The 18,281-nt window shown below is 34.6% G+C and overlaps 1 protein-coding gene across 1 annotated transcript; it reads right to left on the reverse strand.

Moving 5' to 3' along the window:
• Positions 1-11,493: 11,493 nt before the first annotated feature.
• On the reverse strand, positions 11,494-12,828 carry LOC122008903 (probable F-box protein At4g22060). Its single transcript, XM_042564814.1, has one exon. It carries the CDS (start codon positions 12,826-12,828, stop codon positions 11,494-11,496), a length of 1,335 nt encoding a protein of 444 aa, XP_042420748.1.
• Positions 12,829-18,281: the final 5,453 nt, after the last annotated feature.

The following is an 18,281-nucleotide window of genomic DNA, read 5'->3' on the forward strand; positions in this document are numbered from 1 at the left end:
CTCGCCTGGATAGTCATAGGTCCACACAAATCAGAGTGAACCAATTCCAACACATCTTTTGCTCTATATCCCTTGACCTTAAAAGGTCTCTTGGTCATTTTACCTTCCAAGCAAGATTCACAGGTTGGAAAGTTTTTCACTACCAATGAACCCAAAAGTCTATCGACTATTAGACTTTGAATCCTACTCAAGTTAATATGTCCAAGCCTTAGATGCCAAAGATATGTTTGGTTCAATTCTGAACGTTCCTTTCTCTTTTTAGAATTAGAGGATGTATTATTAATTTCTATTTGTTTCTTTGTGGGAGTTATTGGATTTAGAGTATACAAATTGTCAACTAATATACCTGAACAGATAATTATCCTATTTTTCTTGATAACCACTTTGTCATCAAAAGAAACAGTATATCCATCCAAAAATAGTTTAGAAACTGAAATTAAATTCTTTCTAAAACTTGGTACATAAAGACAATTTCTAAAACCAAAGTTCTATTCCTATCAAATGATAAGTAGACATCTCCCACTGCAACAACCGCCACTTTCGTAGCATTGCCCATGTAGACGGTTATCTCTCCTTCATATAGTCGACGAGTTTCTTGAAACCCCTGCAATGAATTGTAGACATGATCAGTGACTCCTGTATCTACACACTAGGTACTGGTAGATAGCACCGCTAAACATGTTTCAATTACTAGAGAATAAGATATACCTTTATTGTTCTCTTTCCTACGAGGACAATCCGCCTTCCAATGTCCAGACTGCTTGCAAATGAAGCACTTGCCCTTCGGCTTCTTCACTTCTGCTTTTAGTCCAGTACCTAGAAATCGATTCACTTTCTTTGTCGAGCCAGCTTGTTTCTTTTTCTTCTTCTTGCCTTTCGACTTAGAAGTAGAAACATTTTCAGCAAAGTGAATTTGAGAATTATGACGAAATAGCCTTCTGCTGCCTGAAGTTCTGTCAAGAGTTGCTTCAATGAATAATTCCTTATTCTGTGTGTAGTTTAGGCGTAATCCGCTTCAAAACTTTGGTAGCATTTGGAGAATAATATCGCACCCAGGTTTTCCATCGATTTCAGCCACAAGGATTTGTATCTCATTTAAGTAAGTCATCAATCTTTAGGATATGATCCCTTACGGTTGTTCTCTCAAAGATGGTGGCTGTCATTAAGTTTCTCATAGCCTCTTGCCTAGCGTACCGATTTTGGTGTTCGAAGAGTTCTTTGAGATTTTGCATCATGTCGTAGGCAGTAAGTATCCCGATGAATATGTTGCACACATCTACATCAAGCCAAAATGTAACACCGCGTCATCTCATCTGCCTTGACCCATTTTCTATGATACTCAATCTCCTCTTCACTAGAATCACCATTAGGCACATTAGGACAGACCTCCATCAGTACAAACTTATAGCCTTCAGCAGTTAGGACAATGTCCAGGTTTCTTTTCCAATCTATGTAATTGGGATCAGTAAGTTTGTTCTCTTTTAGAATAATAGCAGTGGGTTGAAAGTCATCCTAAGAATCACAAAATAAGTTTTGGTTAATACTTTAGAATTTAGAATAATATTGAGTTCCCAAACAATATTATTTAAATTCATCAATACCTCAAAACACCGCGAATTTTGTATGTCACGTTAGTGTGGACGTATACAAATTTAAACATTCGTAAGAGGAGGTTTTACCCATTAATTTTATTCTTGTCATCCTAGTTTTATGACTAATAAAATTAATAATTGGTATTCCTTTGGTCACACAAATAATAGCAGTGACTCCGATGGGGAGGATACTATTAAATACGCCTAAGTGTATACCATTACTTGATACTTAGTCCATTAAATAGGATTGTGCCCATTCAGTTGGAGAAGATAACACACTCCTAAATAATTTCCTATAATCATCCAGAAAGGAAGTTTGATCTAGTGATCCACAAACAAATTCATCCGATGTGGAGGGAGGCACTCAGAGCCAACACGCAAATTTGTTTGCATCACTTACAAATCAGTAATGGAGACCGTGAAATTTATTAATAAATCCCTCTCCCACTTAGTTATTTAAGATGAGGATTTTAACATGCACACACACACATCACAGCAAATAAAAGCAATAAATATGGAAAAATAATTTTTCAATTATTATGGCTTATTCCATCACTGTCCTCCGTGTGCTGCCAACCTTGGCTGCTACCATCTTTAGCCACCACAATAGGGTCTAGTCATCGCATTTATCTTGTTTCTTATTCGGCTGCGCCTCTGGTCCTCAAATAGTACCACGCCTCGCAAGGATACAATCCGCGACAAAAATAGAATTTTACATTTATTTATCCTATATTCCACGAAAGAATGTACATGTAATCTAGATCGAACAAAAAATAAGATCCTAAAACTGCTGTATTTAATACATACAATCATACACACACATAAAATGTCTTCGACATGTTCGAGGGTCCAATCACACACAATCACAATAGGTCATAATAGTTGGAGTCTGCAACCACAGAGTTAATCTATTTACACATCCTATTATTATCCTGCCTAAAATATGTATGACATGTGCATAATTAAACTAAAACCAAATACACAGAGGTTAAAACCTAGCTCTGATACCAATTGTTGGTTGCTACTCGGAATACCATCCTAGTTCCCCTGTACAAAAATTTGTACAAGCGTAGAACTATCCTAGCTACCCATGTGCTCATCAAGTTAAATTTGAATTGCAAACGATGCTTAACATTATTAATCCAAATTGTCTTTCAGAAGTTAAACTTGAATTAGAAACGAAACTTAACATTCTTACTTCAAGTTTAACCGATGAGATCTTCTTAAGTTAAACCATATTACAGAAGTTATCAAATATCTATTTCAAAGATCGGCTTCCAAGTTAAATATGACGAGGCACTAGGTCTTCTTGGGTATGAGATCATCCACTACTTCCTAGACAAAGCCTTACAAAGAAATTAGATATTTAACTTCTTACAGTAAACTAGGTTTAACTATAGAGACCTCAATAGAATCACATTATCGAAACATGAAATTGAAAACATAAAGTCGATAACAAAAATGATAACTTAAACTGATAACCTCTTGTGTTGGGTTTTCCAAGATCTATACAAAAGATGAACTAGTTATGATGCGGAAATTAATAACTAGTTATATTGTAGCTTATAACCTCTTGATCTTCTATTATATTCCTCTCCTTCTCTTGGACGTCGGGTGGGCGACGATCTACCAAGATGAAATCCACCCAAGCCTTCTCTTCTTGCTTCCAAGTTTCGGCCACCAACAACCTCCAAAGGATGATGAGTTTCGGCCACCAACCAATCTCCAAGGGATGCTAGGAAACAATGCCTCCTTCTCCTCTTCTTCTTCAATCAAAATCCGGCTACCAAGCAAGCTCCAAGAGATGATGCCGCCGACCACCAAAGAGGAAGAGAAGGAGAATAGGAAGGGCTGGCCACAAGAAATAAGAGAGGAGGAATAGAAGATGTGTTGTGAGGTGAGACACCTCTATCCTCTCTTTTATATTCCTTGGTCTTGGCAAATAAGAAAAATTTTAAACATAATTAAAACTTCCTTATATTCCTTACCAATGACTAAAAAGGAAAGTTTTAAAATAAAAAAATAAAACTTCCTTTTCTTCTTGTCATGGCCGGCCATATCTAATGCTTCAAACAAGGAAAGTTTTAAACATAAAATTAAAACTTCCTTATTTGTTTCCGGTAAGAAATTTTAATTAAAAAATTTCTTTCTTTAAATCCCTTGTTGGTTGTAAAAGGAAAATTATATAAATTAAAATCTTTCTTTTAAAACATGTGGATGGTTGCAAAAAAGAAAAGTTTTATCCAAAATTAAAATCTTCCTTTTAACTATAAATAAGGAAAGATATCAAACCTTTCTCTTAATCCTTTGTAGAAAGATATAAAAGGAAAGATTTATAATTTTAAAAACTCTCTTTTAAAACCATGACTTCCACATAAGGAAAGATTAAAATTCAAAACCTCCTTTTAATCTTAATGTGGCCGGCCACCCTTGCTTGGGCTCCAAGCTAGGGTCGGCCACAACTTGGCTCCCTTCTTGGTTTGGTTTGGCCGGCCCTAGCATGGGCTCCAAGCTAGGCTTGGCCAGTCACCAAGAGGTGGGTAAGAAGTTGGGTTTTGGTGGATATAAGACTTTATAAATAAGAGGCTACAATAGGAATCGAGAGGAGGAATTGATTTTGGTCTCCCGATGAGCTTGAGCTTCTCGTGTTCGCCCGAACACCCAACTCGAGTTCATCAATAATAACTCATACCACTAAAGAGTTATTATTGCACTACTGCACCAATCCCATATTACTATATGGGCTCCTTCTTATCATGTGTGTGTTAATCTCCTTGTGTTTAAGATATTGAATGCCCACTAATTAAATGAGTTACTGATAACTCACTTAATTAATATCTAGCTCCAAGAGTAGTACCACTCAACCTTATTGTCATGTCGGACTAAGTCCACCTACAGGGTTTACATGACAATCCTTATGAGCTTCTCAAGGGGGCATCATCAACCTAGATTACTAGGACATAATTTCATTCTATAATCAACAACATACCATATAAATAATATCATTTCCCAACTTATCGGACCTATTGATTTAACGAACTAAATCACACCCTTTGATAAATTAAAGAAATAAATATTAAGTATACGTGCTTGTTATTATATCATGATTAAGAGTACGCACTTCCATAATAACAAAGATTTTATTCTTTTATGTAGTCAGTATAAAAAGAAACTATCTCAAATGGTCCTGCTCAATACACTCATAGTGTATTAGTATAATTTTATAGTCAAGATAAACTAATACCAAATTACACTACAACCATTCCAATGATTTGTCCCATTCAATCTTGGTTGTGAGCTACTGTTTATAATTTATAAGGAACTGATAACATAAACTTCTGTGTGTCTCCTCACACTATGTTATCTACAATATAAATTAACCGGACAACTACACTTAGCATAAATGTAGACATTTGACCAATGTGATTCTTATTTCAAAATAAATGCTTATACAAAAAACTAGACTTTTAGTATACACTCTAACAGTTATTTGATCAGTGATTAGATTGATGCTTAGATGTGAATGTGTTGATTATGATTTAGGATATTTGATTTAGAGATCTGCAAGTCCATCCAGCTCCGATCATATTCTCCAGCAGTGAGTTGCCTCGGCCGGGAGGCAATAGAGGAGTATCTGTATTTTGGTAAGTTTGGGAGATGAATCATGCATAAATCTAATGTAATTTAATTGTGGGATGGTTAGGATTATTTAATTTAATTTGATTGTGAAAGGATTAAAGTTAATTGAGGATCTAATTTAATCTAATCACTTAGATGGATTAATTAGGGTTGATAATGTGGTTAATCCTAATTTGATCAATGAAGTAGATTAATTGAAGTTAACTAATGATCATTTCAATTAAGGATTCCTAATTGGATTTAGGATATTTGTTAGCTAATTGATGCATGATGGAATTAGCTAAACTATACAATTTATTACAAGACTCTTATTCGAGGTGATCATTTCGATGTGATAATTGTTTAGTTCGATCTACAATTAAGGTGGGTACTTTTTCTTGGCCTCTATAGTTCATTGAACTTAATGCATGGTTTTTAATTGATGGATTAAGTCACTTTATCTTAAATATACTCATATCTATCCATGCTTAATACTTACCTAATTGACATTGGAGATGATATAGTTTATTCTATACAGTTTTAGTTTTGGATATCTATACTTTGTAGCGTATAACATGTAGGGTATATACCATAATAGATACCATGTTGATTGTTTATATGCATGTAGTCTGTACACATGTATGGTATGCACTATATGAGTTAACCTTTTGGCTGCCTATATGTTATAGGATACCATAGGTGTTACTCTTACTATGCATATTGTTTAGTGGACACCTATTAGATCTATCCATACCTATAGATTTATATGATAGTTGGATCATGTACTGAATGTACTTATGTTGATTGTGTTATTGCATTGATGATGATTGTATTTGTATCATGATTATTTGCATCATGTTCATCATTGATAGGTGTGGCTTGTACCTTATGTGTTGTTTAGTAGATACTTATTGTATCTATTCATACCTATAGACTTAAGTGATAGATAGATTATGTACTAGATGTACCTATGACGATGGAGCTATTGCATTGATGATAACTGGATCTGTATCATGATTATCTACATCTTACTTTGTACATTATTTGTTGTTTAGTAGACACTTGTTTGATCTATTCATACTTATATACTTAGGTGATAGATAGATCATATACTGGATGTACCTATGATGATGGAGCTATTACATTGATGATGACTGTATCTACATCAAGATTATTTACATCATGTTTATCATTGCACTATATGCATGCTGACAACTCCCTTGTGGTGTGAGAGAGTTGTCAGTTATATTCGTTGTCCATTCGTCCACTCAGGTGGAGTGGTAGTATGAGTTGGGTTCAGCTTGTCTTGTTGTGCTGGCTCGTCCATTTTGAGTAATGGTAGCTAGAGTCATGCAGGCAGTGATCCCTCCTTGTTATGTAGCTAGATAGTTACTAATCATCCTGCCCGTCTCAGCTACATTGAAGTAGTGATAGCTAGAGTTGTGAGCAGTCGTCATAGTCTTGCCCGCTCGACCACATTGATGTAGTGGTAGCTGGAGTGAAGTGAAGGAGCAACACATACATGTTTATATGCATATGATGAGCAGTGCATCTTTTTGAGATATATTTGTATATACTTGTGATATGTTGCATTTGATTAAGCTATAATTATTACATATGGTTGTTATGCTTCATACATATTCATTTATTATACATGTATATGATGTCAATTATATTAATGCTGAGGTGTTATGAGCAGATCCGTTGCTGATCTCTAGTGAGTTTACTGATTAATATACCATGTGTGTTAGATCCAGATTATGTATGTGCATTCATTATGACAGTTATGATTATGTGTCTTTATTATGTCATATATGACCATGTTCTTAATTCCTTATTGAGATTGTATGCTTTGCTCTCCATGCTTTACGGAAGCCAGACTCTAGCGAGTGAAGCTACGTGGTGGAAGTCCTAGCCTGGTAAGTGAAGTCAGGCCTTAGTGAGTGAAGTTTGGTGATGGAAGTCGTGATGATTAAAGCTCGGCCCTAGTGAGTGAAGCTAGCTAATGGAAGTTCTAGTGAGTGAAGTTAAGCAACTTTAGGGAGGTAACCATAGGTAATGAGAAGTCTTGGAAGAGTAAACTCTAAGTATGTGTGACCGATTGATTTCCAGTCGATGACTTGGGTTGACCAGACTAGTAAATTCTTAATACTGTTAACACTATTTTACTTTACTGTTTTATATCTATTGTGCTAACTTAGTATTGCAGGTAAGTCTTAGTAGATAAGATTCATCAAACACTAATTAAGCAGGTCAAAGAAAGTCCAAACAGGTCTGGAGGACCAGATGTTTGGCAGATAAGTGGAGGTAAGCACTGGAGGAAAGAGATCCAATAAGGATGCATTCCCCGTTAAGGGAATAGTAGGTGCTGGTCCAACTTAGATCCATTTCGAAGTCTAAGTTGAGACCATGATTAGATCCTCATCTTGGTAAGATATGATCTAAGTCATAAATTTATTTTATTCATGTACTAAATCTGCTTTTCATGATATCTTTGGTATTTAGACTAACATGTTTTGCAAGAGCTAAAATGCACAAGTTTGCCTCTGATGAACAATGCTCGAGGCGCCTTGGAGCTCAATAGAAGCGCCCTAGATAGGGTGGAGGTGCCCTCGTGCAGATAAGTTTTGAAGATAACGTTTCGCTGAAGGGAGGCACCCTGGAGCGCATTGGAGGCACCTCAGAGCTGATGGAGGTGCCCTCGTGCGGATAAAGACCGAAGGGTGCAGATCGGATAAGTGCTGCTGGAGGCGCCATGGACCCTTAGAGGCACCTCCAACACTATTTATAAGGAATATTCGGTCAACAACTTTATTATTCATTTCTTCTATGCTTCAAGCTCCGTTACAGTTCCAAAACGACGAAACTCTGCCACATTCAAGCCTCGACGATGCAAGAATGGCACGACGTCGCTACGTGCTCAAACGAGTCTAGACTTGGATAACGTGAGTCTGTTAGATTTTTTTCTTTTAGAATTTCTTTACTTTTTTTACAAGTTAGGAATTGTAATCTATATATTAAGATTTCTTTCCTTTATTTGGATCTTAGAGTCTAGAATCTATCTAAACATTTGTTTAGCTATCTGAGAAATAATACTCAATTATTAAATAATTTATTTTTTCATAAAAAATTGGAACACAACGATTATATGTTCTTGTCTTCTCCTCAATCTCCCCTTTGGTAAACCTATAGGATAATCGTTATCCAACTCGGTGTAAGTCATGAAGGATTGAAACTTGACAAGAATGAAGTCCAAGTAGATCAAGGTTGACCAGACTTTAACAATGATGGAAGTCATGATAGGTCATAGAGAGTCGGATGTTTGGCAATGATGAAGTCCTGATAAGTAAAAATTGATCAGATGTTAGGCATGAGACAAGAAGTCTAAATAGATTAAGGAGGAATGAATGTTTGACAATGGCAAAGTCTTGGCAAATTAAGATTGACCGGATGTTAAGCATGAAACATGAAATCTTGTCAAGTCCAAGTTGATTGGATGATATACAGATGAAATTCTAACATGTCAAAATAGATCGGATGCTAGGCAAGTAAAGTCCTAGTACGTTAAAGTCAATCAGATACTAAACAAGAATAAAACCTTAGTAAGTCGAGGTTGACATTTACTAATTATATAAGTTCTAGAGACATGAGAGTTCCTTGACATAAAAGAATTCTATGTGAACTGAATTTTCAGCGATGTAAAAAGTTCATCAGTCGACTATATGGAGACAACAATTGATTACTATGAATAGTATTTTGAATTCAATTGCAGCACTCGACTATTTTAGCATCAATCGATTGATGGTAATAAGTGTAGACTATTGTGGTCAAAGCTAAGTTGGAAAGAGTTGTTTTGCACGTGCAACATGTGAACACAATCGGCTGTTAGGCAAAAATTAACCCCAATCTAAAAACTATAAAGGAAAGATTTCATGGAGAATTTCAAAGTCAATTCTTAAATACTTTGTATAGGGAAGTATGGTTGTATTCTAGACTTTCAAGAGAATTCAAAAAAATCAACAACGATGTAAAGTATTTTATTTGCATTGTGCATCTTTTCTATTGTATCTTTGTTTTTGTTTTTGTTGCTTGTATAAAAATAGACGTGTAAGAGATTTCTTTATCTTCTGAAGTTCTCCAACAAGGAAAAAGATTATGATTAACTACTAGGACGCTAGGTTGTAAAGTAGGAATCAAGGGTATTGAACCACATAAAATCTTGTGTTCTTGTACTTATGTTTTTCTTTTTTGTGTTTATTTTTATTGCATATGAATCTTTTGTAGACAAGCACATGAATGAAATTATGAATCACTATTCACCCCTCTAGCGACATCATCGGTCATAATATTTTATAGATAAGATGGATTAAAGTATTTACTCTTTATTTGATTTTTTTTATTTTCAATATTAAATTAAATAACTTTGTAAGTCATTCAATATCTTATTTTTCTAAGCGCTTTCATATCTCTAATGGAATATCATCTCGTTTTATCATTTTTAAAAATTTATCCTATTTAATGTCTATTCTATTTCTAAAATTTAATTTTTTCAATAAAAATTTAAATTTCTATACTCCTTTAACATGCTTAAATTATCTAAACAAAATTAGTCCTTTAAATCCTGATCAAAAAGTTATTAAAAAATATCTCATCTATCACTCTTTTATTTTTCTTATTCTTTATTAGTAGTTAATTGGATTCTGATCTTTAATGAATCTTAGTATTTGAATCGCCATGAGTTTCTACTAATATTTGCTTACGTATCCTCTCCTTAAAGTTTCTTTATTTTTTATGTTTAACATCTTCATGTATATTTTTCTACTGCTAATATTATATTTGAGATACATATCTAACATCATTAACTTAAGTTAGGTAGTTAAGTTTTCTCCAAAATAATTTTACCATCTTTAGAATTTTTTATCCTCTTCCTAAGTATAAAAAAACTCAATTTAAAATTTATTATTCCTACTTTGGTTTCAACTAATTAGATGTTCTTCTCTTTTGAAAAATATATTAATTATTATTAGTTTTTATGTTATAATGAAATCTAATATATATTTACCTTCTTCGTTTCTTGTTTAAAATTAAACTATTTGTTTTTTACTCATAGTTAATTATTTAAATCTCCTCCAGTCAAACTTATCTAGTTTGTCAAAATTTTGTATACTGCCTTATATAGGTTTTTACACAATTAACATATTAATTTTGAGGTTGGTCTAATGGAGACTCATGCCAACATTCTTAGGCTATTTAATGCATCGTAGCTGAAATTCAAACTTTAAATTTAATATAGGAGGATTCATTAATTTTTTTTATAATTTTCAGATTTTTTGATATTTTAGATTTGTTTTATTTCTATCTTTTACTTTTAAAATTTTTAAACTGTTTAAAATACTTTTATTTTCTATTAGGATTTTTTACTTTCTAGGATTTTTCCTTAACAAGAGAATATTTGTATATTTAACACTATATGGAAATTCTTAGAGATATTCTTACCTTAACAAAAAGAATAGAAAAAATGTTTTTTTCGAGACTTGCATTCAAATTCTACAATGTATTTCATTTAAAATATCTTAGATTAGTATAATAATTTGATAAATTCATATATGGATTCTACAATGTATTTCTTTTAAAATATCTTAGATTAGTATAATAATTTGATAAATTCTTATATAATATTTCTTTAGAAAAATATATTAATTATTATAAGTTTTTATGTTATAATGAAATCTAATATGCCAAAATTTTGTATACTGTCTTATATAAGTTTTTACACAATTAACATATTCATCTTGGAACTGATCTAATGGATACTCATGCCAACATTCCTAAGCCGTCAATGCATCGTAATTGATATTCAAACTTTAGATGTGATATAGGAGAATTCATTGATTTTTTTATTTCTATTTTTTTTTTAATATTTTTTTTAAATTTTTACAATATTTTTACTTTCTAGGATTTTTCCTTAACAGGAGAACATTTGTATATTTAAAACTATATTAAAATTATTAGTGATATTCTTACCTTACAAAAAGAACATTGGTATATTTAACACTACATTAAAATTCCTATTCTTTTCCAGACTTGCATTCGGATTCTTGCTTCACCTCCGCGTTCTAAGGAATATGCTCCAAAAAATATATACAGAATCAGACATTTAAAACACCATTATTCTTTGTTTTCATTAAAAAAAAAAAAGACGCTGCATACAAAATGTTTATAACATCAAACACTACCTACATAAGCAATTGATTATAGACTTGCTACAATGATTATAGACTCACTAATTAATGGAGCTTGAGGGAGGCTGCCAATATAATCTGACAGAAGTCTTGTCGATGCTAAAGGAAATCGCACAATTCAGAATTTTTCTGAACCAATTTCGTTCCGAAAACATTTGCGGAAGGTACATTGGCAGAGGGGAGGCAGAAAATATTTGCGAATTACTTTCATGAAGCTGTTTCAAATAGTAAAGGAATCGATATGGAATTATATCGTCACCTGTAAAGTCATCTGTAAAATATATAGAATTAGGCGCCAAATGTGGAAAATCACAAGCAGAAAGGCAAAGTGCGTCGCCGCCGCCTAAGAAGATGAAGATGATCAAGTCTCCCAAGTCCTTGGCTTCTAGTCTGATACTTAGACTCTCATTATCCACCACCACCCTGCTGTCGCCTAAGGAGATAATAAACTCCTCTCCCAAGTCCATCGTTTTTTCTAGTCTTTTACTTGGCCTCTCCTCATCATCTATCACCCTGTGAACCTTGACAGACATGGTCTTGGAAAAATTTTGATTTCTCTCCCTCCAAATACTCAAAAGATCCCCTCGAGGAGTCTCAAGCAAGTAGTGTAGGTCGTCACGATGTAGTGCTCGATCGACCACTCTAAATCTGGGCATTTCGCCATGTTCAATTTGGGCCTCCTCGTCGAGATCACAAACATACACTTCTGAAAGTGTGCTCATATACAGTTTACCTTTATGAAAGACCATATTTTCAACTACAATGGATTTCCTTAGCTGGAACCATTTTTCGTCGCCGGAGCGGGTAAAAAAGATTCTCCTGTAAAAATATTGGATGAGCGCGACGGTGTAGCCATCTCCGAGCGACGGATCAGCAGAAAGAATTGCTTTGAGGTGATGCTCTTCGCTCACTGTTTTCGACATCCTGAAGCCGATTAGGCGCCCTGCAGTGTCGCGGATGGGATGGGTGTCCTCGGAGGGGAGGAGGCGAGGGAGGTCGATCTGCGCGCCGGTGATCGGGTTCAGCAGTAGCACCCGGAGGCGGGCGTCGATCGTGATGATCCAACCGTGAGCAGAGCCGATAAAGAGTCGGTCGCTTATGGGAGGCTCCGGGACCGGGATGGTGTACTCCCTTCGCTCGTCCAAGGCGTAGAAAGTGATGGCGGATGGGTCGCCGCGGGGATTGTCGTTAAGCACGAGCCAGGGGCTCTGCCCGCGGAACTTAAAGTAGCTTCCGCGCGTGGACAGATCGCGGACGGCAGCCGACCACGAAGCACAGACGGCGGCCGAGCGGAGAAATTGAGGAAGGGAGAGTTTGGAGAAGATGAGGGAGAAGACATCCAGGGGGAGACCAGCCCAGCCGCTGCTGTCAGCCATGGGAGGAGAGGAGAATCTAAGAGAGATGTCGAAGGTCGGCAATAAGGCCCTGATTTTATGATCTCGTTCTAGGTTTTCTAGAGATTTCTTTCCAAATATTTCTCAATAATCCTTTTTTTCCCCCTCAAATTTCAGAAACTCGGGTGTGTGATTTCATAGATTTTTTTTTGATAAAATTTAATTTATATTCATATAGAAATTTTTTGTTTCCAATTTTTTCTCAATAATCCTAATTTTTTTCCTCAAATTTCAGATACTCTGATGTGTGATTTCGTAGATTTTTTTTTGATAAAATTTAATTTATATTCATATAGAAAAAAAAATTTCCCCAAATTTTCTCAATAATCCTAATTTGTTTCCTCAAATTTCAGATACTCTGATGTATGATTTCATAGATTTATTTTTTGATAAAATTTAATTTATATTCATATATACATTTTTTTTGTTTCCAAATTTTTCTCAATAATCCTAATTGTTTTCCTCAAATTTCAGATACTGATGAGTGATTTCATAGATTTTTTTTGATAAAATTTAATTTATCAAACTGTATTCATACAGAAATTTTTTGTTTCAGAAAATAAATCAGCAATCCAAACAAATTATTTTAATTATGTCTTCTTTTAAAGAAAAAATTGATTATTTTAATTCAACTTCTTAATCCGTCAACAATTTTAGTTATTATTTTAAAAAACAAACACATGAACTAATAAATAAATATTTGTCCATTATTTAATTATTATTTAAAAAAGATAAACGCATGGACTAATACTTAAATATTTATCAAATAACGTGTGTTCGCGTCCATCTATACCAAACAAAATTAGGCAATTGTACTTAAAACCTTAGGTTACATTAAACAAATCCACAAGAGTTACTGCTCCCCAAAATATCATAATTGAGGCTAACAATACGATGAACCCTCATGTATAAGCATCACAAATGGGAAGCTTTTGTTCAAATTTTGACAGGACACCAAAACAAACATAGAAAAATATAGAACAACTCAGGTGCAACGTTATAACAAAAAAAAAAACAAAGAATCAAAATGATGCTCAACTAGAAAAAAAAAACAGTGAAGTGTAAACTCATCCTGTTTGGAAGGACGATTTGAATTAATAATGTTAAGTATCATTTGTAATCCAAATTTAATTTCAGTAGAGTACATGAGTAGTTAGAATAGTTCTATGCTTGTACAAATTTTTATACAAGGGAACTAGAACGGTATTCCGAATAGCAACCAACAAATTCATCCATGTTTTCATCATGAAAACTCCCTCTAAATGTATACAAATGTATGTTGAGGGGTTTGGAATGGTTTCATTGACTTAAAATGGTTTAAAATGCTGAAATTAAGCTTTCCCAGCCAAAATCAGCATTCCCAATCGATTGGGGTTAGGTCTCAATCGATTGAACCCGGCTCAATCGATCAATGGATCGATTCAGGCGGTTTGAATCGATCGGAGAATCGATCCAACGAGCTTCTGCTCGCGATAACAACCTTCTTAATCGATCACTCAATCGATCGGGTGATCGATTGAAAGCCTAATTTTTTGAAATTTTATTTCAGTGAATTTCAGAAACCCCCCAAAACTTTTACAGAATTCTAAAAATCATGAAAATTATTGTAAACATTATTTAGGGTATATAATATCATGGAAAATTAGTTTTCTATGAAAATACTTCCTATTTTCAAAGATTGACACGAACTTGAAAGCTTGTAAAAATTTCAATGTTTTCTTCTAGTTTGTGTCTAAGTTTTCAATGACGATTACTATCAAAAGATAGCCTTCATCAAGGTTTTCCAAAAGTATTTTAAAAATATTTTCAAAACCAATATCCAACTATGTTCTTTGAGCTCAATGCACATGACTTGTACATTAGCTTTCCCAATGATTGGAAAACACATAACTATGTATTTGATGAGCCTAAAACTCAAAGGAATGCATAAAATCAATATCTTGAGTTTTGTTCATCATCCTAACATCTCACTTGTATCTAATGTGTACTAAAACACATACAAGTCACCTTATAGTTCTTTGTGAGATGTAAAGTTTGGTTTTGTCCTAAACTAGGGATCATGCATATCTATCTAGGTATTTTGGATTATGAATATCCACCTAGGATGTTACTTGTTAGTAAATGTCATTATCCTTAATTGTAAGGAATTAAAAATAATGAATGACGAGTTATGGCATACATCAAAATGAATAATTTTTAAAAGAAAGTTTCCTATAACTACATGATGTATGCATGACATGACATAGTATTTTTGTATTTTTCATAATAAAGCATGAATGTAAAATATGATGTCATGACATATGATGGACAAACAAAACATAATAATTTTGCTTAAAAGAAGTACCTAGATTATCTATTTAGGTATCTTTAAACCTTAGCTAATTTAAAAATTAAATCCTAACTTGCCCTCATTTTCTCAAGAAAATGTCAAAACCCAACTTGACATTTCTTTAACCCATGATTAAATTTGTGCCAATTAAAAAAATATAGTTCCTCAAATTTTTGGCACATTTTACTCGTCCAAAGAGTAAATGCTTTAAATTAAGGCCCGGATTTGCCTTTAATTCCCTAAGAACATACCAAAATCCCAACTTGGTAGTTCTTATGATTTTTCCAATTGTGCTAATTTAATTTAAAATCAATTTTCTCAAGTTTTGACACATTTTACTCTTTCAAAGAGTAGTCAATAATCTATTTCATTTTCAAAGGTTAATAATAATCTTGAAAATGCTCTCTGAGTGTCAACTTCATCAAGGTTGAGTTAATATCTTTCCAATTTGAGTTGACACTCTCTAACCCATCTAAGGGGTAGAGAAAATGCTCCTATGAACCCAAAACCTATTGATGCTCCTTGGATGCTCTAGGTACTTACTAGGGATAACTTGCCTAGTTACCTTCCTAGGCTTCTTAGAATCCTTGGTCACTTTCTCTCAGATCAACTCTAGAGATTGCTTCCCTTGTGACCTTCTTAGTGACTTTCTTAGACTTTTTAGAAGTCTTAGTCACATTTGATATTGCAAAGATACTCCTGGGGATAACTTCCCTTGTATCCTTGACTTAACCCCTAGACCTAGAGTTGGTTCCATAGCTATATGGAACCCTATGGTAAGAAGTAGCATCCCTCTTAGCCTTAGGTTTGTATCCCAAACCTTTATGACCATTGGATGACTTTTGTACTCCTAAACCTAGGTTTTTACTCATTTTGTCCTTTTAGGATATTTTCCATCCTTTTTAGGGTCTTTTCCATTTTATCAAGTCTTGACCTCAAGACTTGATTTTCTTTCCATAAATCCCTAGATTTTGGTTTTTCATTGTGTCCTTGAGCATTTTTATTTTTAGGCTTATAACTAAAATCCTTAGAGTTATTGCCTAAATTCTTATCTACCTTCCTAAACCTAAGTGTGGTAGTCTTTACATGAAGAGACATTTCATTTATCCTATCATGCCTCCTATTTTTATGGTAAATAGCATTCAAATGATATAAACTAGAATTAGCATGCTTTTTACCATAATTTAAGGGGATATGATTAATAAATGATACCTTGGGTTTTACCTTGGACGCTCCCCCTTGATTTGTGCTTTCTCCTTTGACTTTGACCGCTTTATTTCCCTTTAGACATTGACTTTGATAATGTCCTTTTTGATTACACAAAAAGTACACTATGTGCTCCTTGCTCGTCTTTGTTGTAGGGGCGGTATCTTGGGCTTTTCCTTGCCCTTTGGTGTCACTTGGCCCTTCTTCTTGGCGAATTTAGGACACTTACTCTTGTAGTGCCCATGTTCCCTATACTCAAAACATATGATATGATTTTTATTTTTAATTGAAATATTTATACTTTCACATGTAGGGATGACACTCGATCCTCCATTTGACGTCTCTTGATTTTTGGAGGATGCATCATCTTCTTCTCCACTTGATCCGGATGTAGAAACTTCTCCATCTTCTTGATCCGATGTTAACAAAGGTCGCTCCCCCTCAATCCTAGAGGTAGAGGCTTCTTCATTTTCATCTTGTACATGGAACAAAGAGTATGCTTCCTCTTTGCCCTTTTCGTTGCATTTCTTTGAAGATGAAGCTTCTTGGACTTCTTCTTCGGAAGTTGAGCATCTCTCAACTATGGAGTCCTCTTCCTCTTGATCTTGATCCAACGAGTCACCCTCTTTGGATTCTTCTTGATTTGGTATAGAGGAGAGGATCTCATGAATCTTTGCCAATTTGCTCCAAAGTTCCTTGGCATCCTTGAATTCTCCAACTTGAGCCAAAATATTATTTGTCAATAAATTGACCAATAAATTTGAAGGTGACGGCAGATGGGTCGCCGCAGGGATTGTGGTTAAGCACGAGCCAGGGACTCTGCCCGCGGACTTAAAGCATCTGCCGCGCGTGGACAGATCGCGGACGGCAGCCGACCACGAAACACAGACGGCGGCCGAGCGGAGAAATTGAGGAAGGGAGAGTTTGGAGAAGATGAGGGAGAAGACATCCAGGGGGAGACCAGCCCAGCCGCCGCTGCCGTCAGCCATGGGTAGGGATGTAAACGAGCCAAACCGAGCCGAACAATATTAGGTTCGAGCTCGGCTCGTTTAAGTTATATTCGGGCTTGAGCTTGGCTCGAGCTCGAATCGAGCTTTTATCACAAGGCTCGAGCTCGGCTCGTTTTAGAGCTCGTTTTTTGGCTCGGTTTAAGGCTCGTTTTTTTGGTTCGCGAGCCTATAAATGAACATGTTCGCGAGCTCACGAGCCGAATATTCTTAAGCTCGAGCTCGGCTCGATAAAACTGTCGAGCTCGAAATAGAGCTCGAGCTCGGCTCGATAAGATAAACGAACGAACTCGAACGAGCTTTTTACCGAATCGAGCTCCGAATAGCTCGCGAACCGTTTGATTTATTTACATCCCTAGTCATGAGAGGAGAATCTAAGAGAGATGTTAATGGTCATGTGGCGACAATAAGACCCTGATTTTATAATCTCGTTCTAAGGTTTTCACAAGATTTCTTTCCAAATATTTCTCAATAATCCTTTTTTCCCCCTCAACTTTCAGAAACTCGGATGTGTGATTTCATACCGATATATAACAGGAGCAAAATATTGAGCACTTTGCTCACCAAGTTGTATATCCTTTTACAATCCACCCATTGACATGTATATTTTTATTACTACTTTAATTGTATTAATAAAAAAAATTAAATTATTTTATGTTTTTATAGAATATTTATTTATATTTAATGTTGATAACAATTTAACATAATTTTTAAAGTTTTACTTGAGAGGAAGAAGAAAGAAAATAAAAATTATGAAAAAATTCTTATTCTGAAGTTTTTTTCTTAGTTACTTCTATAAATTACTTTTTCTATTTAATTGAGCTCCGTCAAGGAAGCTAGCTCAGTTAAGTTCTACTCTTTTTATCTAGAGTTTGTTAGGTGATGTATATTGG

Source organism: Zingiber officinale, chromosome 1A (assembly GCF_018446385.1).
Source record: "Zingiber officinale cultivar Zhangliang chromosome 1A, Zo_v1.1, whole genome shotgun sequence".
Lineage (NCBI taxonomy): Eukaryota > Viridiplantae > Streptophyta > Magnoliopsida > Zingiberales > Zingiberaceae > Zingiber > Zingiber officinale.

Bases quoted from the DNA above. Each gene is read 5' to 3' on its own strand.
- LOC122008903 (XM_042564814.1), bottom strand. From the start codon at position 12,828: ATGGCTGACAGCAGCGGCTGGGCTGGTCTCCCCCTGGATGTCTTCTCC.